Genomic DNA, 27,543 nt, shown 5'->3' on the forward strand with positions numbered 1-27,543 from the left:
TTTATTAGGAGTTGGATTTTTTTGTTTTTTGGAAGTTTTTTTTGTGAATTAACATTAGATTTCCTTTTTTCTTTTTTAATATAATTTATTGTCAAATTGGCGAACATACAGTGTGTAATGTGTGCTCTTGGTCTCTGGGGTAGATTCCCGTGGTTCATCGCTTACCTTTAACACCCAGTGCTCATCCCAACAATAGAAACTAAGTATGATAACTACAGTTCATCTCTGGTTTTGAGATGCTAAGGTAAAAATTGAATGAGAGAAAGTATGGTTAGAGTTTTGCATCATATGAAATTCTGAGTCATTGGTTTCCTAAACTGCGTTGCACTGTACAGCCCACCTGGGAAGTTTTAAAACTCCTGATACCTCAAGTCACATACGCCGCCAATTAAATAAGAATATCTAGACGTGGCAGCTAGGCATCAGTATTTTGTAAAGATCTCCGGGTGATTCTAGTGTTTGGTAACTAATTGATACAAGCAGTTGGTAAAACCTTATTTTCCTGACTTTCTCTCTGGTATGCTAGCCTGGCTTCCTGAACTGAAGTCGATTGTATAGATGTGTTCAGATTGTTAATTTTCACCCACGTATGTAAGAGCTACAAAGATCTGATTTCCAGGAGGCCTGTTCCGTGTCCTTTCAGCTCTGGTTGGTTACAGACGTACCAGGTCTAAAATACATTTGAAGGTCTAACGGCAGGCCTTGGATGTCCTAAGACTAATACTGTAGGAAGTAGAAAACAGTAACTGTAGGTCATCAGACCCACTCTCAAGGACACGTAAGGCCAGAAACAAAGGCCTGTAGATCAGCAGTTTCAGTTTTGATGTTCGTACAAAGTTTGGGGTAGCCTACTTTTCACTTCATGGAAAATCATTTAAACATTCTCTGTTTGGGGGTGCCTGGTTAGCGTCCAACTCTTGATTTCGGCTCAGGTCAGGATCTCGCAGTTCATGGGTTTGGACCCCACATTGGTCTCTGCGCTGATGTCATGGAGCCTGCTTGGGATTCTTGTCTCTCCTTCTCTCTACCCCTCCTCCACTTGTGCTTTCTATATAGATACAGATACAGATCTATATCATATATATGTGTGTGTGTGTGTGTGTGTGTGTGTGTGTGTATGTATATATATGTATATATTTATTGATTGATAAATAAATATAATATTTTTTTCAAAAGCATTCTTGGGGCGCCCACATGGCTCAGTCAGTTGAGCGTCCAACTTCGGCTCAGGTCATAATCTTGCAATTCGTGAGTTCACACCCTGCGCCGGGCTCTGTGCTGACAGCTCAGAACCTGGAGCCTGCTTCAGATTCTGTGTCTCCCTCTCTCTGCCCCTCACCCGTGCGCATACGCGCGCTCTCTCTCTCTCTCTCTCAAAAGTAAACAAACATTAAAAAACAATTACAAAAAAATTCCCAGTTTATAAGAACTTTAATAAATGATTCCTGTTTGCATTTTGATAATATTTCATACTTCTCAAAATACTTCAGTATTTCTTTTAACTCATTTGTACTTGAAGTAGTTTGTTTGTCCTTCTGATTCATTCACTCAGTAAATAATTATTGCATGTGGTGCTGGACACTGCCATGTGATATACAAAGCAGTCCCTGGCCTTCTGAGCTTAAAAGCAGAAATCAGTCATAACTATAATATAGAGGATTAGACTCCTGATTTCACATATGAGTGAAAATAATGACATCACCAGCAGTAATGACAATAGTTAGCGTTCCAGTGAGCCCTGACTTCCTTCAGCACTTGCATCAGAGTTTAGACCCAAGCAGCCTGGCTCAGTCAGTACATATGTATAGCTAAAAATTTAAGTCTGTTTCAGATTCAGTGATGTTCAGAATTCTTGTTTTTAGGTCTCTGTGCTTTCAAAATTACTTTTTTTATGTCAGTTTATTGAGTTTGTTTGTGTTACAGATAGCCCACAGACAAGTGTTACTCACGTAACCCAATTGGAGAGAGATACCATTCTCGTATGCTTGGATTGTAAGTTTTTATTTATGAACATCTTATTTTAACACCTTCCTTTTATCTTAGTTTCTGAGTGACTCTCCCCCTCCCCGTCTCTAGGTTGTATAAAAATAGTAAATCTCCAAGGAAGATTAAAATCTAGCAGAAAATTATCATCTGAGCTCACCTTTGATTTCCAGATTGAATCAATAGGTAAGTGCAAGTTTTGTATTTCTGGTTTGATTGCAGTAAGAGCTGCTTAAAATATCTTACCTGATAATTATCTGAGATTATAGAAATATATTACTAAGAATACATTTTTTACAATACAGGGTATAATGAATATGAAGTCAACATCAGTCTTCACTTTTATACATTCTCTAAAATAGTTTAATAACTGACATCTAGAAATAATGTTGTCCTCCTTACGGATTTGACATTTCAAAAGAAATAAATACCATTTTTCATAAAACAGGAATTTCCATTTCCTCCAAACTCCTGTGGAGTTTCCCTATAAGTACTTTAAAATTTAGTACTTAGTGTACTCTGTTGTACTTCTGCTGTTGTATCTGCTGACCAGAGCAAAATGTGAAAATGGCAAGAAGGAGATTCCATTATCTCATTCTCACATTTTGCTGGACTACGGTGTTTTCTGAAAAAGGATTTCTCATATATTCAGTATTCTAAAATTACTACATTCCAGGGGCATGTGGGTGACTTAGTCAGTTCTCTGACTCTTGATTTTGGCTCAGGTCATGATTTCATGATCATGAGATCCAGCCCTGTGTTGGGCTCTGCACTGGGCATGGAGTCTGCTTGGGATTCTCTTCTTCCCTCTCTCTCTGCTCTTTTCTCTCTGTTTCTCTTTCTGTCTCTCTCTCTGCTCTTCTCTGTTTCTCTTATTTATTATTATTAAATAATAAATTTATTTATTAAATTAAATAAATAAGTAAATATTAAAATGATTACATTCCAGAAAAATGAGGTAAAAATGATCACAGATGGTGCTGGGAATATGAATGAGAGCTAATTCAGTATTTAACTAGGCACAATTTTTTTGCTCTTCATTATCAATGGAAGATATTTGCACATATGTAAAGAGGGTAGGGCCAAGGACAGATAGTTCATTTGTTTTATTCCTGGTTCTACTTTTACTGTCTCCTCTAAGTAGAATGCCCTTCTTCCAGCAAGCAAATGCTGATAATAAAATGAGAGAAATCTCTTCACGATTTTAAAATGGAATCTGTGCGGGACGCCTGGGTGGCTCAGTCGGTTAAGCGTCTGACTTTGGCTCAGGTCATGATCTCACGGTTTGTGGGTTCAAGCCCCACATCAGGCTCTGTGCTGACAGCTCAGAGCCTGGAACCTGCTTGTGATTCTGTGTCTCCCTCTCTCCTGTGTCTGCCCCTCCCCTGCTCCTGCTCTGTCTCTCTCTGTCTCTCAAAAATAAAAAAAGTTAAAAAAATTGTTTTAATATATATAAATAAAAATCAAATGGAATCTGTGCTTAAAAACTCATAGCCAAAGCCAAAGAATAAGATAAATAAAGAACAGAAACTCAAAGCAATATGTAGGCCTGCTGTGCTCCTTCTGATAAAGAAGACTAAAAGTATCCTGTAGGAAGTGGGAACCAGAGCCTGGCTCCTTGCTTGAGGTGCCTAGTAATCAAGAGTCTCCCCACATAAAGCCTGACATCCTTATAGGAGACTGTTATCCACCCTTAAAAAGAGATAATCCCTATCCTGTACAGACTATTTCAGATTACTGACAAAGAAGGAATGCTGAACAAATCAGTGTTTAACACTGATACTAAAATCAAGCAAGGTTAGTATAGAAAACAAAAGAATCCATTCTCATGAAAGCAGAATTTGAACAAATCTGAAACAAAATAGTAAATAGAACTCCACACCATCAAGTATAATAGAGTTTATTTCAGGAAAGTAAAGATGGTTCAGCATCAGAAAACTTGTTTATGTAATATATAATATAGCACATTAAATATTAAAAGCAAAAAGTCACATAACTTTCAGTAGATGCACAAAAAAAGCATTGAGTAAAATCCAGATCATTCATGATTTAAGAAAAAACTTCTCAGCAACTTAGCAATAAAAGGAAATGTTCTTCATCTAGGAAAGCCTATTAAAAATATTCATGTTTGGGGCTCCTGGGTGGTTAGGTTGGTTGGGCATCCGACCCTTGATTTTGGCTCAGGTCATGATCTCATGGTTCATGGGATCGAGCTCCAAGTCTTGCTCTGTGCTGACAGTGTGGAGCCTTCTTGGGATCCTTCTTGGGATTCTCTCTCTCCCCTTCTGCTTCTCCCTCATGCACATGTGCATACTCTCTCAAGTAAATAAACTTTTAAAAAATATACTTAAAAAATAATAAAAAAATATTCATGTTTCATGGTCAGATTCTGCCATTAAAGTCGAGAACAAGATAAGAATATGTGCTATCATCACATTTGACATTGTCTTACTAGACAAGGAAACTATGAGGATTAGAAAAAAGTAAAAGATCCTTTTTTGCTGATGATATGATTATATGGACTGTATAGCTCTCTGAGTAAACTGCTGGAATTAGTAAGAGAATTCAGAGTTGCTAGATATGACTCACACCAATAAATAGCTTTTTGATATGCCAGTAATTAGGAAATTAATAGAAAAAAAGATCTCACTGACGATGGCAATAAGATAAGAAATTTGGAAATACATGTAATCAAAATATGTTTAAGACCATTATTTAGGAAATTCCAAGTTACTGTTTGAAAGCATAAAAGATTTGAACGAATGAAGAACTATACCGTGTCTGTGAATATGAGAAAGGTGTCAGTTCTTTATAAGTTAAACCACAAATTTGGTTCGTTTAAATAAAAATCCTGGGGCGCCTGGGTGGCTCAGTTGGCTAAGCATCTGACTTTGGCTCAGGTCATGATCTCGCGGTCCCTGAGTTCAAGCCCTGCGTCTGGCTCTGTGCTGACAGCTTGGAGCCTGGAGCCTGCTTCGGATTCTGTGTCTCCCTCTCTCTCTGCTCCTCCCCTGGTTACTCTGTGTCTCTCTCTCAGAAATAAATAGACATTAAAAAACATTTTTTTTTAAATCCCAATAAAGTGATTTGTGCCATATGATAAGCTGATCTAAAAATTCATGTGACACACAAAAATAAATTCAAAATGGATGAAAGACCTAAATGTGAGACCGGAAACCATCAAAATCCTACAGGAGAAAACAGGCAGCAACCTCTTTGACCTCAGCCACAGCAACTTCCTACTTGACATGTCTCTGAAGGCAAAAGTGAACTATTGCAACCTCATCAAGATAAAGAGCTTCTGCACAGCAAAGGAAACAATCAACAAAACTAAAAGGCAACCAACGGAATGGGAGAAGGTATTTGCAAATGACCTATCAGATAAAGGATTAGTATAAAAAATCTATAAAGAACTTACCAAACTCAGCACCCGAAAAACAATCCAGATGTGAAGAAATAGGCAGAAGACATGAATTGACACTTTTCCAAAGAAGACATCCATTTGGCAAACAGACATATGAAAAGATGCTCAATATCACTCATCATCAGGGAAATATAAATCAAAACCACAATGAGATACCACCTCACACCGGTCTGAGTGACTAAAACTAACAACTCAGGAAACATCAGGTGTTGGCGAGGATATGGAGAAAGGGGAACCCTCTTGCTGTGTTGGTGGGAATGCAAACTGGTGTATCCACTCTGGAAAACAGTGTGGAGGTTCCTCCAAAAATTAAAAATAGAACTGCCCTACGGCCCAGCAATTGGACTACTAGGAATTTATCCAAAGGATACAGGAGAGCTGATTCAAAGGGACGTGTGCACCCCAGTGTTTGTAACAGTGCTATCAACAATAGCCAAATTAAGGAAAGAGCCCAGATGTGCTTCAACTGATGAATAGATTAAGAAGATGTGGGGTGTGTATGTGTGTGTATGTATATATGTGTATACATACATGTATGTATACATACACACATACATACATACACAATGAAATACTACTCAGCGATGGAAAAGAATGAAATCTTGGCATTTGCAACAATGTGGATGGAACTAGAGGGTATTATGCTAACCAAACTAAGTCAGTAAGAGAAAGATCTCATGATTTCACTCATATGTGGAATTTGAGAAACATAACAGATGATCATAGGGGAAGGAAAGATATAACTAGAAAGGGAGGCCAACCATAAGAGACTCTTAAATACAAAGAACAAACTGATGGTTGATGGGCATTAAGGAGGGTGCTTGTTGGGATGAACACTGGATGTTGTATGTAAGTGATGAATCACTGGAATCTATTCCTAAAGCTAAGACTATGCTGTATGTTAATTAACTTAAGAATAAATTTATTAAAAAAAAAAAAGGAAAAAAAATAAAAATTCATGTGAAAGAGTCAAAGGCCAAGAACAGTAAAATAAATTTGGATGAATACTTGCCCTACTCAGTATTGGAACTTTTATAAAGCTATAGTGATTAAGACAGTGTGGGATCAGACGGATAAAAAAGTAGAAGAGTGGCACCAGAAGAGAAGGCTCAGAAGTGGACCTACATGTAAATGGAAATTTATAGCATAAATATGTCAATGGAAAATGGTGGACTGTTCAGCAAATGATGGTGATGCAATTGCTTATCTGTAGGAAATAAAATTAGATGTCTTCCTCACTGAATACACACAAAAATATGTATTAAATATGTAAATATTAAAAGCAAAACTAAAATTTTTAAAAAGTATGCCTGTGTCCCATTAATTCTGTTTCTAGAATTAGAAAAATTTGCACACGTATTAAAGAAGAGGTACAGAATGTTTATTACAGATCAAAAACCTAGAAACAGTTCAAATGTTCACCATACCCCACGTATGAAAGTCGGAAACAGTTGATACAAAGTTTGATATTGTGTAGTAATAGTAAAAACATGCATGAGAATGACAAGCATCAAATTTATAATAGCGGATATGTCAGGGGGAAAGGAAGGCCTGGAATGGACGGGGCCAGCTGCTCGGGCTGTACTCAGGTGCTGGCTGAATTTGGTTGTATTTTAAACGAAAGGCATATAATGGCAAAATGTCAGGATTTGAGAGTTGAGTGGTAGATACATATGTTTCTGTGCTCTTCTCATGTTTTTCGGTATGTTTGAAATATTTTATAATGTTGTCATTTTCTCAAAACAAAAAGTTTCTGTAACAAAACAATATTTTCAATGAATCTTCTTTTTTCTTGCCAAAAGATGACTCAGTTCTGTCTGGTATATGTATATTTTTAATTTCAGTAGTAAAGATGCCATGTAAACATGGAATAGCTGACATTAGTTCTTAATGGAAGTACTGCTGTGCAAGATAGAGGGACAGAATGATGCTTATCAGTTGAACTTTTGTACTATTAACAGTAACTGAGCTGTTCTTGCCTGCTAGTTTGCCTACAAGACAGTGTGCTAGCTTTCTGGAAACATGGAATGCAAGGTAGAAGTTTTAGATCTAATGAGGTAAGTAGTCTTTTCAAAATTATGTCCATTAAATAGGCATGAAACTATCAGATTCTACTTCAAACAATTTTCTTTAACTTTGCCAAGTTCCTAATGGATGCGAGGAACACTTGATATGCTCGCTGTTGATGTTCAGTGTATTCAGTCTGGTGACGAGGTTCATAGCGTCTGCTCTGCAGCCACCTCTCTTTCTGCATTCACCCAAACGACTTCAGTGCGCATTTTGTGTGCAACCACATACTCACTTGTATATTCGGGACAAGAATTTCCTAATACTGCTAAAAGTGATTTCCTCGCAGCTCTCCAACTCTCCCAGCCCATCCCTTGGAACAAGAGTGCAGATGCTGGCTCTCCCCGTCTTGAGGCACCATTTCTACTTTGGATTTCAGAAATGATGACCAGAGCAGGCTTATAAGTCAAGGATCCCACATTCCTCTCCAGCCACCTTGCCTCCTATTTCTCTTACCCTCCTTCAGTTGGCATTTATAAGACTCTTTGCCCCTTTTTCTTCCTACCTAAATTTAACTCCAGGAACAATTTAACTCCCAAGTCTTGTGAGTCAGTTCAGCTCACCATTTCCACCAGAGAGTGCTGGGGTTACAGACATTGTACTTGGCCCCGGGAATATTACAGGCAAGTGAAACCAGAAACTCTCCCAGTACCCCCAAATCAGTCTCAGCAGTATAACTTTCACTTGAACATTAGAGGGAAACGAAAACCTTCGGCTCCTCAAGCAAGAAAGCTCGTTTATGCCCCAGACTGTCATTCTGAGCTCAGAGCATTTCTGCTAACCAAGTGGGCAGCGTAGTAGAGCGACCGTCAGCATGCGTTCCAGAGTTGCGACGCCAGGTTCGTTTCTCCGCCCTGCAGTTTAGTACATGTAGCCGTGACATGTCACTTAGCTCCTTTTCATTTTCAAATGGGAGATAACAATCGTACTTATTACTTCATGGGATGATTAAGGGAAAGGAAGCATGCGATGTGATTGGCATAATGCCTGATTTACAGTAAGTATTCGATAAAAATCCAAGGAGCGCCTGGCTGGCTCTGTCGGTACAGCATTCGGCTTTTGATCTTAGGACTGTAAATTTGAGCCCCACGTTGAGTTGTAGAAGTTACTTAAAAATAAAATCTTAGAGAAAATACAGTTCGGGCTAATATGTTCCTAGCAGTAATTCCCACAAGAGGGTTCACTTCTCAGGAAGATGTTTTAAAATCATCTGTGGAAATTGAACAGGGAATTAAGAACAGTCAACAACTAGTAAACACTAGGCAGAGAAAGAAAGGCACCATAGGCAGGATACAAGAGAACAGTTTTTACAAAAAGACAAGGTTGCCCCCAAAATCACCTGAGGGGCTTCTTCAAAGTGCGCCGGTAGCCCTTACTGAGTACTGCTTGTCCAAAAACATGTCGAAGATCAGTCATGAGCACGATTACTGAAGTGAGCATGTTGTATCCTTCAGGTGTGCTGGGTTCCAAAAGAGTTGAGAATCCCTGATGTTTCCAGAATAACTAATTGTAGAGGTACTAATGCAATGGGGAGAAGTTACTGCCATTATAATTTGGAATGTTTCGCATTCAATAAGCAAAAAGAGTGGGTCTTTCTTCTGTAGACATATCTTTAACTCTCCAGCTGGTAATCGGTCACACTGAAGACTTCCTGAAGGCTGTATGCCATCAGAAAACACTATTTCAAGAGACTGGGGGGGGGGGGGGGGCGGTGGATATGGGAAAGAAAAATCCTCTGTTGAGCACTCCCATAGCTAGGCATTATACCCACTGATACTTTTAAGAATACTGCACAAGACTACCGCAGAGTAGATATTTTCTCTCCTGTTTTGCAGAAGACAAAACCATTTTCAACAAAATTACGTACCTTGCCCAGTGTCATAGCTAGTAAGTGGGATTCAAATTCCAGTCTTGAGTTTGTCCCATCATGCCACACTGCAGCCTTTTAAAAGTAAAAGGGCCCGATCAAAGTGGCTTGCTGCTGCAGTGGCCTTGCTGTTAGCATTAACCTAACTGACAAAAGGTTTTTGTTAAATAAATGGACTGGGTGCTTGCTTTTAAAGTTTTCCCTTGAGGTCTAGAATTTTGTTTTGTTTTGTTATGTTTTTATTTAACTTCCGGTTAGCTAACATACAGTGTAATAATAGTTTCGGGAATAGAATTTAGCAGTTCATCACTTACATGTAACACCCAGTACTCATCGTAACAAGTGCGCTCCTTAGTATCCACCACCAATTTAGCTCCTCCTGCCTGCCCACCTCCCCTCCAGCAACCTCAGGGTCTGTAATTTAATAAGTAAATGGTTTTCCTATTCTCCTATTTTAGGATTAGTTTGAAATTAGCCATGTTTTTCCTAGGCTAACAAATTGACGTATCTCTGTGCTGACTTAACAAGTTAACAGTCATATAGGGATCTGTTTTCATCTTAGGAATTATGTTTCTTTTCAATAGAGTTATAAATTAAATGCCCATATAAAATTGTGTGCCTTTAACTTTGGAAATTAAATTTATATTTTAATTGAACAGGTAACACAAGAAATTTCAGATAACACAAGAATTTTTAGGCTGCTTGGATCCGACAGGTATGGAAAGGGGTTGTACTAAAAACATAGTACTAAATGTGTTTTATAAAATCCAGCATGAAACTGATTTCATTTTCAAGGGAATTGAAATTTCTACAGTAATATATTGAACATTGTATTTTTCACACCAAAGAATCCACAAGTCAGGAAGTTATAAAGCCTTTGAGAATGTACCTGCTGTTCCAAGTAACAGGAATATATAGATCTGTCAGTACTAATTTTGCATTACGGTGCTGTCCAAAGTGTGGCTTACAGCACAAGAAAGAAGAAATACCATATGCTGACAAATAAAACTTTTTGGTTTTAGCGCCAGATAGAATTTTTAGGTTCTATTCTGATATATTTCCTGTTTCTTGAATGACAGATTGTTTTATACTTTATGAGAATTAAGTTCCCCCAAATTATTCCAAACACAGGTTTACCCACCCCCTGCTCCCTGACTCTTAAAACAGCACTGGCTTAGAGGTGGGAGGTGGTGGGCAGCAAAATTACTTACCGGAGCTGGAATTGGTTCTTTAACTATAATGATTTGCAAATGATGGTCTGCCCACAAATCAAATAAACAGTATTTTATAGAGGCATAAAATGAAGAAGTAATGGAAACTGTTTCTGCTGACATTAGTTTTCAAGAATAACTTTGTTCTGCTACATGTTTTTTTGTTTATTACTTTTAGGGTCGTGGTTTTGGAAAGTAGGCCAACTGATAACCCCACAGCAAATAGCAATTTATACATCCTGGCGGGTCATGAAAACAGTTACTGAGAAATGTTGTGCTTTGACAGTTAACGCCAGAAAAGAAGGACACTACCGCGGCAACATTAACGAATGCTTGAAGCTGTACAAAGGCTGCAGTGACCTGGCTTCAGTTACTTGTAATTTATTGTGGCATGAGACAAGATGGGGGAAATTTCTGTTTTAAGTGGTATGGATATATTTAGCATATTGAACCACACAAGTGCTTAATTCATTGTTAATGTAATCTTTGTACATATAGGCAGTATTTTTCTGTGAAACTTCATATTGCTGAAGACATACACTAAGAATTTATGTAGATAATGTACTTTTATGAGATGTACAAGTGAGTGTCTTATCTGTACAGATGTAAATGTTGATGAAAAATGCAATTGGGGTTAATATTTTAAGAATTCTTTAGTATATTCTTGGGTGTGGCTATATTACAAAACGGGATGCTGGCAATGAAACAGTACATTTAACACTATTGTATTTTTATTATATGTAATTTAGTAATATGAATATAAATCTTGTAACTTCCAAATTGTAATGGAGGCTATAATCATTTTATAATCTTGTTTTTAATTTTAATGCAAGTACACTGGTGTTTATATTTGCACAGAGTATTGATACGTGATGTATTAAGTCACAAAAGTAAGCTGTGACAATGTCAATATGCATTTGGCCCCACAACATCTTTTTTAAATGTCTTTGGATTGTTTTCTATGTGAAACAAACCAATTAACCACCTGTTGTAGTAACTGGTCTTTTTATATTTAAGCAGAATCCTGTAAGATTGTTTGTGCTTAAAAATATACCTTTGAAAAAATTTTGAATCACAGAATAGCGGTACCTATAATAGTGACGCTGCAATTGTTGTCAGAATTAGTGTGCACAAAGAATAAATCAGCGTTATTAGAGTCCACACTAAACATTTCATATAGTCACGTTGAAGAACTATAACATTCCATCGAGTGGAGTGGTTCAAATTTCTAGTGGGATTTTTACTTTGGTTGGCCTTATTTTATGCTCATTTTCCTATTTCTTTTGACTTAGAGTATTAATACATGGCCAAAATAATTTAGTTACTACCTCATATAAACAATATAATGGTTACTACACATCACAGGAACTTAGCTTTGGTTTAAAGTCATTTTTGATTGCTTTTTTCCAGTGGAATATGTATATACCAAGTTTTAGCAAAAATGCACACTCTGGCTCTTTTTTGGTATATGTACTTTATATTTTAATGTGGGTATATACACTAGGAACAAACTAAATTGTGATTTATGGTCTTCACTTATTTTAATTGATAATGCTTTTAAATATGTTTTTGATTGTACATAGTGTAAAATAAACATGTTTTTTAACACACGGTTGTACAGTAGCTTGTTATCTGGCTTAATCTATATAGAGTAAGACTAAACTATATTAAGGAGAAAAAAACGTTTACTTATTCTGCATACCCATTCTGGTCCCTCAGATCATATTTTTATTTGATCTGTCATCTCAGTTTCATAAAGGGGCATCATCTATAGAATCTTCAACTTTCTGATGAGGAAGATCAAAACATCCATAGTCTTAGGAAGCAGGTGTCGGCAAACATTCCTCATCCCAATCCTGCTCACCATCTGCTTTTTGTAAATAAGGTTTTATTGGAACACCACACCACATACTCATTTATGTGTTGTCTGTGGCTGGATTTGCTGTACAGTGACCGAGGTGAGTGGTTCCGAGAAAGCTGTATGGCTTACAGAGCCTTAAATATTTACCAACTGGCCCTTTATAGAAAATGTTGCCGACTCCTGGGTTACAGAAAGGAAGGGGACAGTGTTGGGGAATGCAGTTCTGGAGGTTAAGGAAGGGGACACTTGGGTGGGAAGAACTGGATTGTGTGTCATGAGGCGCCATTTCTACTCTTGTTAGTTTCACTACCCTTCTCTGTGACTTTAGGGAATTTACTTGACTCTAGAACAGTTTCCTTATTTAAAAACATGACTCTAAGTCATATAGGTATAACATTATCATCAGTTTGTTGAAAAACAGAGACTCATGGAATTGATTTTCAAGAAATCAAGAGCTGTTCTTGGCATTTATTGACAAGGCTGTCGATCCTTTTTCTGGGCCAGTTTTTTCTAGTTTCCGAGTCCTATATGTTACATAAAGGGTCACATCTCAAAAAAGATTCAGCCATCCTATTTAATTGTCAAACAGAATTTTTCCCAGAAATGCAACTGGTTTGTAGGTCACTCATGGGCTTTTTAAAAATGTGGACCCCTGGAATCACTCCCTGGGGATGAGGCCCAGTGACATACTATTTTTATAAAGTTGTACAGATTATTCTGATGTGCAGCCCCTGTGTGGGAAACACTGGTTGACTTGAATTTAAATCAGTTTTCTGAGGGTGGTCCAAGGATCACATGCCTCAGAATAATCTGATGACCCTTAAAAATGCAACTTTGTAGCTCTACCTGGTAAGTTTTGACTAAGGATCTTTATTCACTCAAAAGGAAAAGAGCCACTCACCTGAATGTTGGAAACAATCTATTTCATCTTCATTAAACAATCTATCTCGTGAGCTAGTTTCTTAGACATTAGTGTTGAGATGAGATTGGTTGTTTCTGGGCCCATTGCCATCATTCAGCTTGCAAGTGCGCCACTGATTTCAGAAGAGATCAGGAAATAAAGAACAAATCGCGGTTTTCACCATTGTTAGATGAAAATGTGTGCTATACAAAATACTAGGTAAGCACTAAGAGTCTGACTTGAGGGAATATGGTAAGTGCCCAGGGCTGTGTGCCAGGTGGCTATCCTACATGCTTTATATAGATTCTCCCACTAGAGCACCACAACAGCCCAGTGAGTAGGTATTGTTAATGCTCTTTCACAAATGAAGGAACAGGCACATACAGCTTAAACAACTTGCCTAAGAATAAAGCTGGTAAGTGATAGAGCTAGGATTTAAACCCAGGCCACTTAGTTCAGAGTGCATACTCTTTAAGTACCACACTAAAGTATGTATTCCACAGAATACAAGCAATATATATATCCACTGCCCTCTAAAATATAAGCATTTTCCCCCCAGGAAATTAGATTTATTTTCACCAGGAGTTGAATTCCAAATTCTGATTCTCACTGTGTCTTGCAACAAGAGAAATTAACTTTCTGTCTTAATTTATTTTTGCTTTGTCAGAAAGCATTTTCTTTATTCAAAGTGTTTCGTATTAGAATAAGAGGATTTGCATAAAATTACAACTAAAGCTTAAGTAAGTGTAGTCAAAGCTCATTGCAAAGACGTATGTGTGTGTGTGTGTGTATGAGAGAGAGAGAGAGAGAGAGAGAGACTCCATTATTTAACCAACTTCTATTGATAATTTTCAGTGTATCCAGACACTTCACTGGCACTGGAGAAAAGATGGAAAAGGCGGCATTTCCAGTATTCAAGGAGCCCATTTGGTTGAAAAGCGATAAAGAAAGGTACAAAAGGCTGCACCGAATTCTGCTTTGGGAGAAGGAAAGCCTTTATGCAGAAAGTTCTATATAATCCAGGTGGTTGATGGATGAATAGTTTATGAAGTGCAGGAGAAAAGGGTAGCAAGCTGTAGGCTAGATCTTGAATGCAGATGCAAGGAACAGTGGTGATACATGCAGCTGAGTTTAAGGTGCCTGGAGCACAGCAACAGGGCATGAAGCTAGAAAACAGGTTGGGCCTGACTGTAGAGGGCTTCCGCACGAGAAAGGAGCTCTAGTAGTCTATAGTTTCAGGAACTTCGTAGATGGAACACATGACCATGGAAACAGGCCGCTGGGTTTGCGCGTAGTGATCACCTGTGTCCTTACTGAGAAAATTTTCTACAGCATGATGAAGGCAGAAATGGGTAGATGTGAGTTTAGGTAGATTTGGGGGTATGCTTGGTCTTGAAGGAGAAAGGAGATAAACATTTCTGGCTTTGTTTTCTAAGCAAATGAAGGCAATGGAAAACTGAAGATGAGAAAAAGGGAGTAGAGCGACCTGAAGGAAGACGGGGAAGTATGGCCACCCCAATCCGGCATGATGGGGAGCATTGTACTGATGCTGAACAAAGTATGTATGTGCTCATTAACATAGCATTTTTAAGTTCCTGTTTGGAAACAAGAAGAGTAAGCTTTGGCAAAAATGATACTGTCCAGCGTTCATCACATTATTTGCCTGACTTGCTTCCTCACTGGCTGGCAAATTGGTCTCTCTCTGAATCAGCTCCACATACTACTACCCTGCTCGCTGAATTATGAAAACGGCAGCAACGTGTACCATAGCTAATAGCTGCCTGTCACGGATAAGCCTCCAGAAGTTTGCTGAAAAGCTATTTGGACAATAAAAGCAGGACTGGAAAGTCCTGACTAATAACAGAGGATCTGACAAACTGAAAGTCTCTGCCCAGGCAAGGAAACCGCCTCATTTCAACGTTTACATGCGCTTAATTTTAGTGCTCTTGAGGACTCGGAGAGGAACAGGACTTCGTACAATCAAGTGTTACTGGACAAGTAGCTTAAATATTTCCTAAGCGCCTTCTTCGGGGCCCTTTCGGGGTTCCAGAGAAGAAGCTTCTCCTGTGTCTGCACTACGACGTTGCGGCCCTGCCAGACGTTGCCCACCGACACAAGGCGGCGGGGCCACGGCTTCCCCTGCAGCAGGTGCGGCGGCGGGGGCGGGGAGACCTCTCCGGAAGTCGCCCTGCCCGCGCGCCCTGAGCGTCCGGTTGCCCGGGAGACGCCGCGGCCGTCCGCTCCGCCGTCGCCGTGCGGGTGGCTGCCTGCGCACAGCGACCCCCGCCGGGTTGGGGCCGCTCGGGGCTGCGCGAGATTACGTCGCCACCGTCCGGGTCCGCGCCGTAAGTGGAGGCGCTAGCGGTGGGTCGGGGGCCTGCGGGCTGGCGCGAGGGGCTGATGGCGAGAGAAGTGGGGTCTGCTCGCACGCTGCCAGAGAAGGGAGAGTTCCCGAGGGCAGGGGAGCGGGCTGCCCTCCCCTCTGGGAGCCTCCGGAGGGACGGGGAGGGTGGGGGCGAGGGGCTAGAGGTGACAGGGTGCTCCCGCCAGCCTCACGCCCCACCCGCTGCGGCTCCCTAGGAGCTAGAGGGAGATGCGGTCCTGGAGTGGCGAGCGGCGGCGGGAAGGTGGCAGAGAGGCGGCGGGGGCGCACCCGCGCTTTGGGAGACCCTTGTGTGGCCGAGAGGCTGAACTGCCATTGAAGGGTCGAGACCTCTTCAGAGGCCTGGAAATAAAGAGGACTATGCCAAGCTTCCAGATATGCGTATAGATGAAATGTGGTGGTTGTTTTTTTTTTTTTTAAACAAAATTAGTTTCTTGGGTTATATAAATTATATGGTCTTCTGGTTTCCTGGGGAGTGCTTTCAATTCATCTGTGCCATCACCAAGACAAGCTTATTAACAGGTGTGTGTACGTACTTTCGAGGTTCTGTAATTCAGGGTTATGTTCATAAGATAGATGCAGATGGGTCTTGCATCTGACTTTCCGGGTCAGTTTTATAAAGACGAATACTGCAAGTTTGGTTGCACTGGAAACACTACTAACAACATAGCACATGGTGAGTTGAAGTCTGCAGAATCCAGCTGGTCTGGCCTGGTCTTGAAAAGGTCTCCTTTCCCCCTAATTCCTAACGCCACCATTTACACCAGTTTCTTATAAACGTCAGGAAATGTGTCAGTATTTTTTCACCCCATTACTCTCCTGTTTCTTAATTTTGTTTTTCTTCCCCCTGCGCATTCCATAGGCTTGCTTGAGCCCTCAGGACCTGCTTTGTGATACAACCATGGAAAACAATCTGCCTCCCAGTGTTTTCTCTGTTTCTGTGTGCATCATTTCCTTAAGACTAAGGAAATTAAAAAGAAAACTTTCAAAGAATTTAATGATCCACTCAAGTATCGTATCCATCTTTCTGAATTTACCAGTGGGCCTAAGTGTATATCTGTTTTTACCTTTATACACAGAACTTCATGAATTTAACAGATGTTTGGTAAATTGTGAAGTCAGGAGACCCCATAGCCAAGATAGATAGATAGATAGATAGATAGATAGATAGATAGATAGATAGATAGATACACATATATATATATACATATATATATATGTATATATATATATATATGTATATATATATATATAGAAGGTCACTAAGGACAGTGAAAAATATTTTCAACCAATTTCATCTATTCCCTGGCAATAGCTATATCACTGCTTAATCTTGATTTCCTGCCCAAATACTGTATTAACAACCAAAACGTGATTATTTCCTTTGCTTAAAAGACCGTGATTTCACATAATTAGCAGAAAGGTTAGAGAATAAAATTACGGAAGGACTTCAATAGGTTTAGTACCTGCCATGTGCCAGCCGATGGGCTAAGGATGCAAGTCGGATGTAATGAATAATGCGTAAAAAAGGAGTGGGGAAGTCATGAACACAGTGTGTGTGCAGAGAAAGATTGGGGTTGGGGAAGGCTAAGAGAAAGGATATTTGAATTGAATTGCAAAAGATGAGGATTTCAGGATCAGACCTTCCCAGCAGTGGCATAAGCAGAGACAGATCTGAAAATGTCTGGGGAAGAATCTGAGGAGCATTGTGGGAAAGGTCCATTGGGACCAGAGTGTAAAGGACTGTAAATATCATACTGTAATCTGAAGTTTATTCTGTGGCATTAGAGGCCATAGGACATTTCTGAGGAAAGGCAACATCTGAGGATATTGATGTTTGAGAAAGATGTCTTTGGTGTAATGGAAGTTGATATGCAGGAGAAAAGTGAGTTAAGACACTTCAGTCCCACCATATATAGGTTTTTTAAATAGCTGCATTTTGATATAATAATTTCAAACTTGAAAGAATAGTACAATGAACTCCCATACATCTATGTGATTCATTAATTATGCTCCATTTGTCTTATCATTTCCTTCCTGTCTCTCCATGTATAAATACATGTATATTAATTTTTCTGTCTGTACCTTTTGAGAGTAAGCTACAGACATCATGCCCCTTTACCCTTACGTATAGTTCAGGTATATTTCCCAAGAACTAGGCCATTTTCTTACATAACCACAGTACGGATTACATAAATCAGGAAATTCAGTACCTATTCCACAGTCAATATTTACTTTTTGTTTTTACATTTATTTTTTTTTTTAATTTTTTTTTTAACATTTATTTATTTTTGAGACAGAGAGAGACAGAGCATGAACGGGGGAGGGTCAGAGAGAGGGAGACACAGAATCCGAAACAGGCTCCAGGCTCTGAGCTGTCAGCACAGAGCCCGACACGGGGCTTGAACTCACGGACTGCGAGATCATGACCTGAGCCGAAGTCGGCCGCTCAACCGACTGAGCCACCCAGGTGCCCCTTACATTTATTTTTGAGAGACAGAGAGAGACAGAGCACAGAGGAGGAGGGGCAAAGAGAGAAAGAGACACAGAATCTGAAGCAGGCTCCAGGCTCTGAGCTGTCAGCACAGAGCCCAATGCAGGGCTCGAACTCACAGACTGTGAGATCACGACCTGAGCCGAAGTCGGACACCTAACCAACTGTGCCACTCAGGCGGCACCACAGCCGATATTTAGATTTCATCAGTTAGCCCAAGTATAATTCTTTATAGTTATCCCATTCAAAAATTCAATTTAGCATCACACATTGCATTTCCTTTTCAATCTTTTTAGTCTCCTTCATTCTGGAACAGTTCTTTGACCTTTGCCTTTTATGACCTTAACATTTTTTTAAGAACATGGGCCAGTTGTTTGTAGGATGCCAAAGTAAATTTGTCTACTGTTTCCTCGTGATCCGATTCAGGCTTTGCATTTTGGGCAGCGGTACCACTGAGGAGATGCTGGGTCCTTCTCAAGGGTACATTTGCCTTTTCTAGAAATTTCATGTAAATGGAATCATATAATATGTGTGTGGGTGGGGAGTTGTCTGGCCTCTTTCACATAGCATATGTTTTCAGTTTTATTTTTTTATGCTCATCACACTATAGTATGAATCAATACTTTCCTTTTAATGCTGAACAAGTATATCATTGCATGGATTTTCATTCATTAGTTGATGGGCATTTAGATTGTTTTTAATGGGAGCTCTTATGAATAATGATACTATAAACACTTGCATACATGTCTTTGTATAGACCTATTTTTATTTTTCCTGGATAGATACCAAAGAGTGGAAGTGCTGTTTCTGTTTAACTTTTATTTTAAATTTGTGTTTAACTTTTAAGATATTACCAAACTGTTTTCCAATGGGACTGCGCCATTTAGCCTTCCTACCATTAATGTGTGAGAGTTCCAGTTTCTATGCATCCTTATCAATCCTGGATATTGTCACTCTTTGTCTTTTACTCCTTCTGGTGGGTACATAGTGGTATCTCATTGTGGTTTTAATTTACATTTCCTAATGACTAATAGCATCCTTTCATTTGCTTATTAGACATTCATATATCTTCTCTGGTGAAATATCTATTCAAATCTTTTGTTCATTTCTGGGGTGACTGGCTGGCTCAGTTGGTAGAGCATACAACTCTTGATCTTGGGATCATGAGTTCAAGCCTCATGTTGGGGGTAGAGTTGACTTAAAATCTTTTGTCCATTTTTAACTTGGGTTATCTGGCTGCCTGATGAGTTGTAAGAATGCTTTATGTATTGTGGATACAGATCCTTTTCTTTTTTTTTTAATATTTATTTTATTTTTGAGAGAGAGAGAGACAGAGTGTGAGCAGGCGAGGGGTAGAGACAGAGGGAGACACAGACTCTGAAGCAGGCTCCAAGCTCCAAGCTGTCAGCACAGAGCCCAACTCAGGACTCTAACTCACAAACCGTGAGATCATGACCTGAGCTGAAGTCGGACACTTGACCGACTGAGCAAACCCAGGCGCCCCATGGATACAAATCCTTTATCTAATGTTTTCTTTAGGCTCTGTCTTGTTTTTTCATTTTCTTACTGGGTCAGTTTTTTTGAAGAGCAAAAGATTTTAATTTTGATGAATTCCATTTTATCAATTTTTTTCTTTTATGTATCATGCTTCTGGTGTCGGATCTTAGAAATCTGTGCCTAACTTAAGGTCACAAAGATTTTTCTCTTAATTTTTGCTAGAAGTTGTACAGTTGTAGCTCTTACATTTTGATCTGTGATGCATTTTGAGTTAGTTCTGGTATATTGTGTGAGGTACTTAAGTTTTTTTGTTTTTGTTTTTATTTTATTACATATGTACACCAACTGTCCTAGCATCATTTGTTGAAATGATTGAAATGATTGAAAACAATCTTCTTTTTTCATTGAATTGCCATCGCATCTTTGTGAAAAGCAATTGACTGTAAATAAAAGGGTCATTTTGTGACAGTCCATTCTGTTTCACTGATACATATGTCTGTCTTTATGCCAGTAACATATTCTTTTCATTTACTCTAATTTTATGGTAAAATTTGAAGTCAGGTATTGTAAGTCTTCCAGTTTCTTTTTATTCCAGTTGCTTTGGCTGTTCTGGGTACTGTGAGTTTCCATACCAATCTTAGGTTCATTTTGTCAATTTCTATCCCCCAAAAAGAGTCTGTTGGGAATCCATTTTTGTTGTTTTTGTTGACTTGTTCTCCCTCACCCCCTCCCCCCACCGCCCTTGAGTATCAGAAACACTTTCCTTTTGCTTAGCGTCCCTCATAATGTTTTAATTGGAAACTGGGCATTTCAGATAATACATCAATGCTGGATTCCAGTTTTCTCCACTGAGGATTTTTTTGTGGGTTGGTTTTTGTGTTTGCAACCTGCCTGTATTCTAGAATCTACCTCCTTCCAAACGTGTGACTGTTGATGTCTGTGTTCAGTTTTTTAATTATTTTAGCCTGGCTTTCTAGGACTCACCACTGTCTGCATAGTTTGGTGGTCACCAATAATTTGAGCAGCAGTGGTACTTAAGCACCTCTAGGCATAGTCCTTCATCCTCTTCCAGTGGACCAGTGTGTGGGTTGGGCACTGCATTCAGAGTTCAGTCAGCCCTCAAATCTGCCTCAGGACCCTACTGGGTCTTCCCTCTGTATGCCTCAGAGTTTCCCAGTTAGCCAGAGATATGTGGAAAGCCAAACTACCCCTTCTGGGGCTCTTCCATGATCTTCCCATAAATTTTTGGCTAGTCTGCAGCTCACTCCACCTGGAAGTACATCCTTAGGCTTACAAAGCTGTGGGGCTTTCCCCTGCTGGTTTCCTACTGAATTTTACTCACAGTCCTGTCACGGGTTTTCAGCCTGTCACGGGTGTGAGCCATATCAAGCCCATTTTCCCTTGGAGTAAGGCTTCTGGTTCATGGCCAGTTCACAGTAGTTGTGGCAGTGCCCCTGCTGAGCTGGGGGGATGAGGGTAGAGGAGGAATGGCAGCAGGTCCAGGCAGAAGCCACAGACCCCCATTGTTCTCAAGTGGAATTCTAACTGATCGTGAATAAGTACTTCTCAATTTGTTTTTTACCTTTGGTTGATTTCCAGAGCCCCCACATTGTTATGGGTTGGTTCGGGCTTTCATTTTACTTTTTTGACAATTTTCCCTGGCCTTGTGTTTTCGGAAGAGAATTTACCAACCTCTTTACCCCACAGTAGTCAAAGTCTGACCCCTGGTGCTTTTTTGTGGGATTTTTAAAAAATAAACTTTCTTTATTTCTTATGCAGAAACCACTTTATTTTTTTTTTTAATTTTAATGTTTATTTTATTTTTGAGAGAGAGAGAGAGAGAGAGAGAGAAAGAGAAAGCATGAGCAGGGGAGGGGCAGAGAGAGAGGGAGACACAGAATCCGAAGCAGGCTCCAGGCTCTGAGCTGTCAGCACAGAGCCCAACACGGGGCTTGAACCCACAGACTGGGAGATCATGACAGATGCTTAACCAACAGACACTTAACTGACTGAGCCACCCAGGTGCCCCAGAAGCTACTTTAAATTCTCAATCTTTAATCAGGTAAATTTTCGTAAATGGTATTTTTCTAGAAAATTATCCATTTCATCTAAGTTTTTAAATACATTTTTATAGATGCCTGCATGGGGCGCCTGAGTGGCTCAGTTGGTTGAGTGTCTGACTTCAGTTCAGGTCATGATCTCACGGTTCGTGAGTTCCAGCCCCGCGTGGGGCTCTGTGCTAACAGCTCGGAGCCAGGAGCCTCCTTTGGATTCTGTGTCTTCCTCTCTCTCTGCCCTAACCACCCTCCCTTTCTCTCTCCAAAATAAACACTTAAAAATAAATAAATACATAAATAAATAAAAATATAGATGCCTGCAAAGTAGACTCATGATTTTGAAAAAAAAAAAATTGTTCTGTTTTATTACCTCTTGTTATTTCTTATTTTGTATATTCATTCTTTCTCCCTTTTTTCTTGAATAAGGTAGTTACAGGTTTGTTTAATTTTTTTAAGGAACTAGGATTTGGGTTTATTAATTAGATCTATTATTTCTGTATTCTCTATTAATTTCTGCTTCAATGTTATTGTTTCTCGTGCTTTATTTTGGTTTATTTTGTAGTTCTTTTTTAGATTATTGCATTTATTTATTATTTTTACTCTTTTATCTTTTCTTCTATATTGTTTTGATCCCTGGATTTTTTCTCTCAATTTCTATATGTCAGGGTGTCTCAATCATGGCATTATGAACTTTTCAGATAGACCATTCTTCTTGTGGGGCTCTGTCCTGGGATAAATATTTAGCAGCATTCCTGGCCTCTACACACTCATAACAATCAAAAATGTCTCCAGACATTGAAAAATTCCTCTGAGGAGCAAAATGATCCCCAGTTGAGAACCCCTGCTTTAAATGTATCTCATTGATTTCGATATGTAGTGTTTTCATTATTTTTTTTTTTAGTTCCATTATTTCAGTTTGCATTTCCCCCTCTTCCCAATAGGTGTTTAACTGAAGGCTTTTTTAGTTTCTAGGTAGAAGGTCTTTTTTTTATTATATATATATATTTTTTTTAATTGGATTAATTTCTAGTTTGATTGTGATCAGAATGTTTTTATAATATTTCTAGTTTTTTACACTTTCTGATGTGTGCTTGAGAAGAAGGTAGATTTTAGATTATCAGAGTATATAATTCAATGTATCTGTCTCCTAAAGATCTACCTTATTGGTTATATTGTTTAGGTATTCTGCATAGTTACATGCTTTTTTGTTTTGTTTTGTTTTTTGTTTTTTGTTTTCCATTGGCCTTGCCTTTTCCTCAAACTGGTGTGTTTAAGTGTCATGATTAATGTGTTTGTATACATGTCTCCTTACATGTCCTAAATAAAGTTTCTGCTTTATAACAGTAATCGCTATGTTATTTGAGGGCTGTTATATCTTCATCGTGAATCGTGGCTTTTAGCATTAAAAACTTCCCCCCTTCTGTCGTATTTAATGCTTCCTGTAGCTTTAATTCTATTTTGTCATAAATCTCCTTTCTTTATACTTCCATTTGTCCTGAATACCTCTGTTTGTCTTTTTATTTTTAACCTTTCTGAATCACTTTGTCTTAGATGTGTCTCTTGCATATAGCTTATAGTTGAATCTAGCTTTGTGAGCCAAATTGAAATCTTTTTCATTTAATCAATGATTTAAGCCCACACATATTTATTGATATTGATAGTCTTTACCCTGTCATATTGTTTTATATTACAATTTTTACATGTATAATGTTAACCCTGTGTTCTTTCTCATGTATTGTGTTTGATTTTTATTTCTTAGACTTCTTTGGGTATTTTTTTTAGTGCTCTCAGTCCATTTTCTTATTTAACTTTTTATTCTCTGGTTTGTCTGTTGTTTTTTTTTCAAGTTTATTTATTTATTTTGAGAGAGAGAGAGAACACGCACGTGTAGGAGGGGCAGAGAGAGAGAGAATTCCAAGCAGGCCCCACACTGTCAGCATGGAGCCCGATGCAGGGCTCAAACTCACAAACCGTGAGGTCATGACCTGAGCCAAAATCAAGAGTTGGAGCTTAATCAACTGAGCCACCAAGGTGCCCCTGGTTTGCCTCTTTTTAATGGTGTATTTTACTCCCATCTATTTAGTTATCAATTTATTCTGCTTTCTTTGTTCCCTTTCCATTTTTTAAACAGATCTTTAATTGCATTACCTTCTACATTGTCAGCACTTCTAACTTTTATATATTATTCTTCCACCCTTGTCCCCATCTTTGCTCTAGTCATCAATTAAATATATTAAATGCTCACTATAAATCTCTTCTTGAAGTTTTCCCAATCACCTCTTGGCTGGGTGAAAGTTTCCTCTTGTAGATTCTTTAAGAGGGTTCATGAATATAATATTCCTGGAGGTCTTGCATATTTTAAACTGTTTATGTATGATTTTGCTACTTGAAGGACGGCTTGGTTGAGTGTAAAATCCTTGGCCTTCACTTTCTTCTCTTGAATCTCTTGAAAAGGCTGCTGTTGCACTGTGTCCTCTAGACAAGGTTGATGTCACTCTGTTTCTCTTATGGCTGCAGGCTATGAGAGTATTTGTTTTGATAGTTTTATTCAAATATGTCCGAGTTGATTGTTCTGATTTAGTTTTGCCAACTACCTGACGGGCCTTTTCTTTATTTTGACTTTGACTTTATTTTGCTGCCAGAAAAATTTCACGGATTATACTTTCAACTATTCGTTCTGTTCCACCATTTTGTTTTCTTCTTCGGAGACTCTAATTACATGTGTTGGGTCTTCTTTGCCTGTCTTCCATTTCAACCACTTTCTCTCTAAACTCTCTTACTTTTTCTTTTCTCATTTTTAATCTCTTAATTGTTGTTCTGTCTTTTTAAAATGTCCCTTATTAAGTTTTCATTGGAATCTATTCTTTCATTGGTGGCTTGTTTTTTAGCCTTTATTTCTGAGATGATTTTGTCTTTTTCTTGTATTTTTTTTCCCTGAGTTCAATCAACTATCTTTTTTTTTTCTTATTTATTTATGTTTTTGTTCACTTCTGGTCTTATTTGAATTTCTGATTCCAAGTGCTTTTCATATATCCAGATGAATGTTAGAAGATATTTAAATCGGTTTGGAGTGTTGTGTTAGTTTTCTTCTGCTTCACTGTTAGGTTTTTTGGACATGATTTTCATCAGCTGAAATGTTCCATTCTCATTTCTATTTTCTTCCAATAATAGGTTTGTGTGGAGACCGCTTTCGTCTATTTGATTCCCTGGGCAAGGTTTGGCTTGTGATAGTTGACAGCAGTCCTAGGTCAAGAGAGTCCGCTCTGTCAATGTACCAAAGTGCAGTTTCTTTAATGAGTAGCACTTTTTTTTTTAATTAGGGGCAGAGAGATTTGCATGTCCTTCAGTTTTGGGGTTCTCTTTTGTCGTGCAGGGGCACAAATTTACCCTCTTGCTTCTTTTACTCTTCACTCTCCAGTCTCTGACAGAGATTGGATAAGCCTCTCCCTTCCCTCTTGCCCTTCTCTTCCCCAATAGTGTCACACTGACTGATGCCTTCTCGACATCCGTAACTTTTAAGTCCTTTCCCTGTGGTGACTGCTCTGATCCACTGAGACACTCTCAGTATTTTTGCACTTGTGATGTATTTTCTCTTTGGGTGGGGGGAAGGGGGGATGATTTTAAGTCTATCCCAGGCCCTTCATTTCCTCTCCTGTCTCCTTTACAGTTTTTCCGGATCCCACCACATTTCTGTATTCGTTCTCTGCAAAGGCTTCTAGTGGGATCCTAGGAAATATCTCTTCCAGAATTTGGAGTGTACTTTTCTACTTAAGTTTTTAAATTCCTCTTTCCTATTATGTTGGAAGCATTTCATTTATGTGCATTTTCTTATTAAGTTTATTTTTATTTAAGAGAGAGATAGAGAGCAAGCCACATGTGGGGCCCAAACTCCCGAACTGTGTGATCATGACCTAAGCCAAAATCAAGAGATTTAGATGCTTAACCAACGGAGCCACTCAGGCGCCCCAATGTTTATGTGGTTTTATTGTTCTGGTTGATTTCTACAGCTTTGTGAAAGACACGTGACAAGATTAGAGTTAGACAGCCATCACTATCCTTGGCTGTCTCAAAGTTCCCCACCATATCCATCTTCACAAACCGTTTAGGTAGAATGTGGAGCAGGTATGTGAACTTTGGGTAGAGGTAGAGGTAGAGGATAAGAAAGAAGGCATTTGGCTTAGAACAAACTGACTTTGAAACGATTCTATTTGTGTAGGGATAGTCATCAAACAGATAGTTGGGCTGTACCTCAGATAAGAGATAGAAATTACTGCTTCTTAAAACTCTGGTAGAGTCCTAGTAGGCTGGAATTAAAGCCATAAATCCCTTTGAGGAATTTCTGTCGTGGTCTAACTCCTGCCTGCATGCTCAGACCCATCTTCCATGAACATATAAGCCCTTTAGAAAGCAGCTACCATTGAGAGGTTAACAGGTAAAGTACTATTTTTCTGGTGTTTTATTTTATCATATTCAAAAGTTTGGTTGATGTGTCTGAGAAATCTAAATATTAGTCTGAGAACTCAATCATTATTAAGCCAGTTAGGGAAAAAAAAAAAAAGAAAATCATAGATCAATAGATCAAAATATCTATCTAGAGGGAAATAGGAACATAATACATAGACGAACATCATGAGTAAGCTTTCTGGCATATTCATAGTTTCTTCCAGTAACCATAGGGCTTATCGAGTAGGTTAAGTTCATAAATCCACAAAGATCTATACTGATAACTTTCTAAAGCAAATTCCTAGTTTCTACTGTTTTATCACCTGTAACTAGGCTAAAGAACAAATCTATGCATGTTTATATATAAACAGATTTAAGATAATAATACCTATAGGGGCGCCTGGGTGGCGCAGTCGGTTAAGCGTCCGACTTCAGCTCAGGTCACGATCTCGCGGTCCGTGAGTTCAAGCCCCGCATCAGGCTCTGGGCTGATGGCTCAGAGCCTGGAGCCTGCTTCCGATTCTATGTCTCCCTCTCTCTCTGCCCCTCCCCCATTCATGCTCTGTCTCTCTCTGTCTCAAAAATAAATAAACGTTAAAAAAAAAAATTAAAAAAAAAAGATAATAATACCTATATAAAAATACAGTATAACTGATAGAGATTTCAGAACATAATCTGTGATGAATTTTCCATGTGTTATTTAAGAGTGTATGCTTCATTTTCATTTTCCTTGTGTTATTTAAGAGTGTATGCTTCAGTTTTCTCCCTGTAATAAGAAAGAATAGAATCTACAAAAAAAAAAAAAAAATGAGACATTGTAAAATGGTTTAGTAATAGTCATTTACCAAGGTAAACACTCCCCCAGTTGTGTCTTTCTATGGTGACGGGTGAGAGTAGATGATTTCTTTCTCCATTGAGACAATCTGTGGGTGGAAAAGATGTTAGTGAAGTAAAAAAGAAAAAGAAAGAGGATACTCATTTGAACATGAGAAATCTGAAAAGGGATCACCTCTTTTACTTGACATTTTATTAATACTAAGACCTGGATAAAATGGTTCTCCAAGCTGTGCATTCTTTTGAATTAACTGAGAGGCAGTATAGCCTAGTGATTGAAATTGTGATCTCTGGAGCTTGACTCCCTGGGTTCTAATTCCATACGAGCTTCACCTTGCCTTGGTTTTCTCGTCCATATAATTGGATGAAAATCGCACTTACTTCATAGAATGGTTGTGCAAATTATATGTGATTTTCCTAGGACAATGTTATTTAAGGGCTAGCTCTTATTATCACTATTAGATTATATTAAGATTCTGCTGGATAAAGTGGGGTGGGATTTTTGAGACTTACTTGAATTT

General features: G+C 38.7%; 2 protein-coding genes across 8 annotated transcripts in view; both read left to right on the forward strand.

The window, feature by feature from the left end:
- MAP4K3 (mitogen-activated protein kinase kinase kinase kinase 3) overlaps window positions 1-12,160 on the forward strand; it is a 204,452-nt gene extending 192,292 nt beyond the window's left edge. For 3 of the 4 annotated variants that reach the window (XM_019446682.2, XM_019446692.2, XM_053890985.1), the window contains 5 exons: window positions 1,924-1,992; window positions 2,077-2,169; window positions 7,394-7,464; window positions 10,001-10,056; window positions 10,731-12,160. In XM_019446682.2, coding sequence (XP_019302227.1) covers window positions 1,924-1,992; window positions 2,077-2,169; window positions 7,394-7,464; window positions 10,001-10,056; window positions 10,731-10,818 — 377 coding nt within the window. In that variant the 3' untranslated portion in view covers window positions 10,819-12,160. Of the gene's footprint in view, window positions 1-1,923; window positions 1,993-2,076; window positions 2,170-7,368; window positions 7,465-10,000; window positions 10,057-10,730 lie in introns of all 4 variants that reach the window. The other variant, XR_008418038.1, reaches the window with a different exon arrangement.
- A 122-nt stretch (window positions 12,161-12,282) lies between these two features.
- CDKL4 (cyclin dependent kinase like 4) overlaps window positions 12,283-27,543 on the forward strand; it is a 60,467-nt gene continuing 45,206 nt past the window's right edge. For 2 of the 4 annotated variants that reach the window (XM_053890988.1, XM_053890986.1), the window contains exons 1-3: window positions 12,283-12,510; window positions 14,170-14,265; window positions 14,751-15,659. The gene's annotated coding sequence lies outside the window, so the exon portion shown is untranslated. Of the gene's footprint in view, window positions 12,511-14,169; window positions 14,266-14,750; window positions 15,679-16,105; window positions 16,220-27,543 lie in introns of those variants that run through there. The other 2 variants (XM_053890987.1, XM_019446729.2) reach the window with 2 other exon arrangements.

Source organism: Panthera pardus, unplaced genomic scaffold, assembly GCF_024362965.1.
Source record: "Panthera pardus isolate Hobbes unplaced genomic scaffold, ASM2436296v1 HiC_scaffold_26, whole genome shotgun sequence".
Taxonomy (NCBI): Eukaryota; Metazoa; Chordata; class Mammalia; order Carnivora; family Felidae; genus Panthera; species Panthera pardus.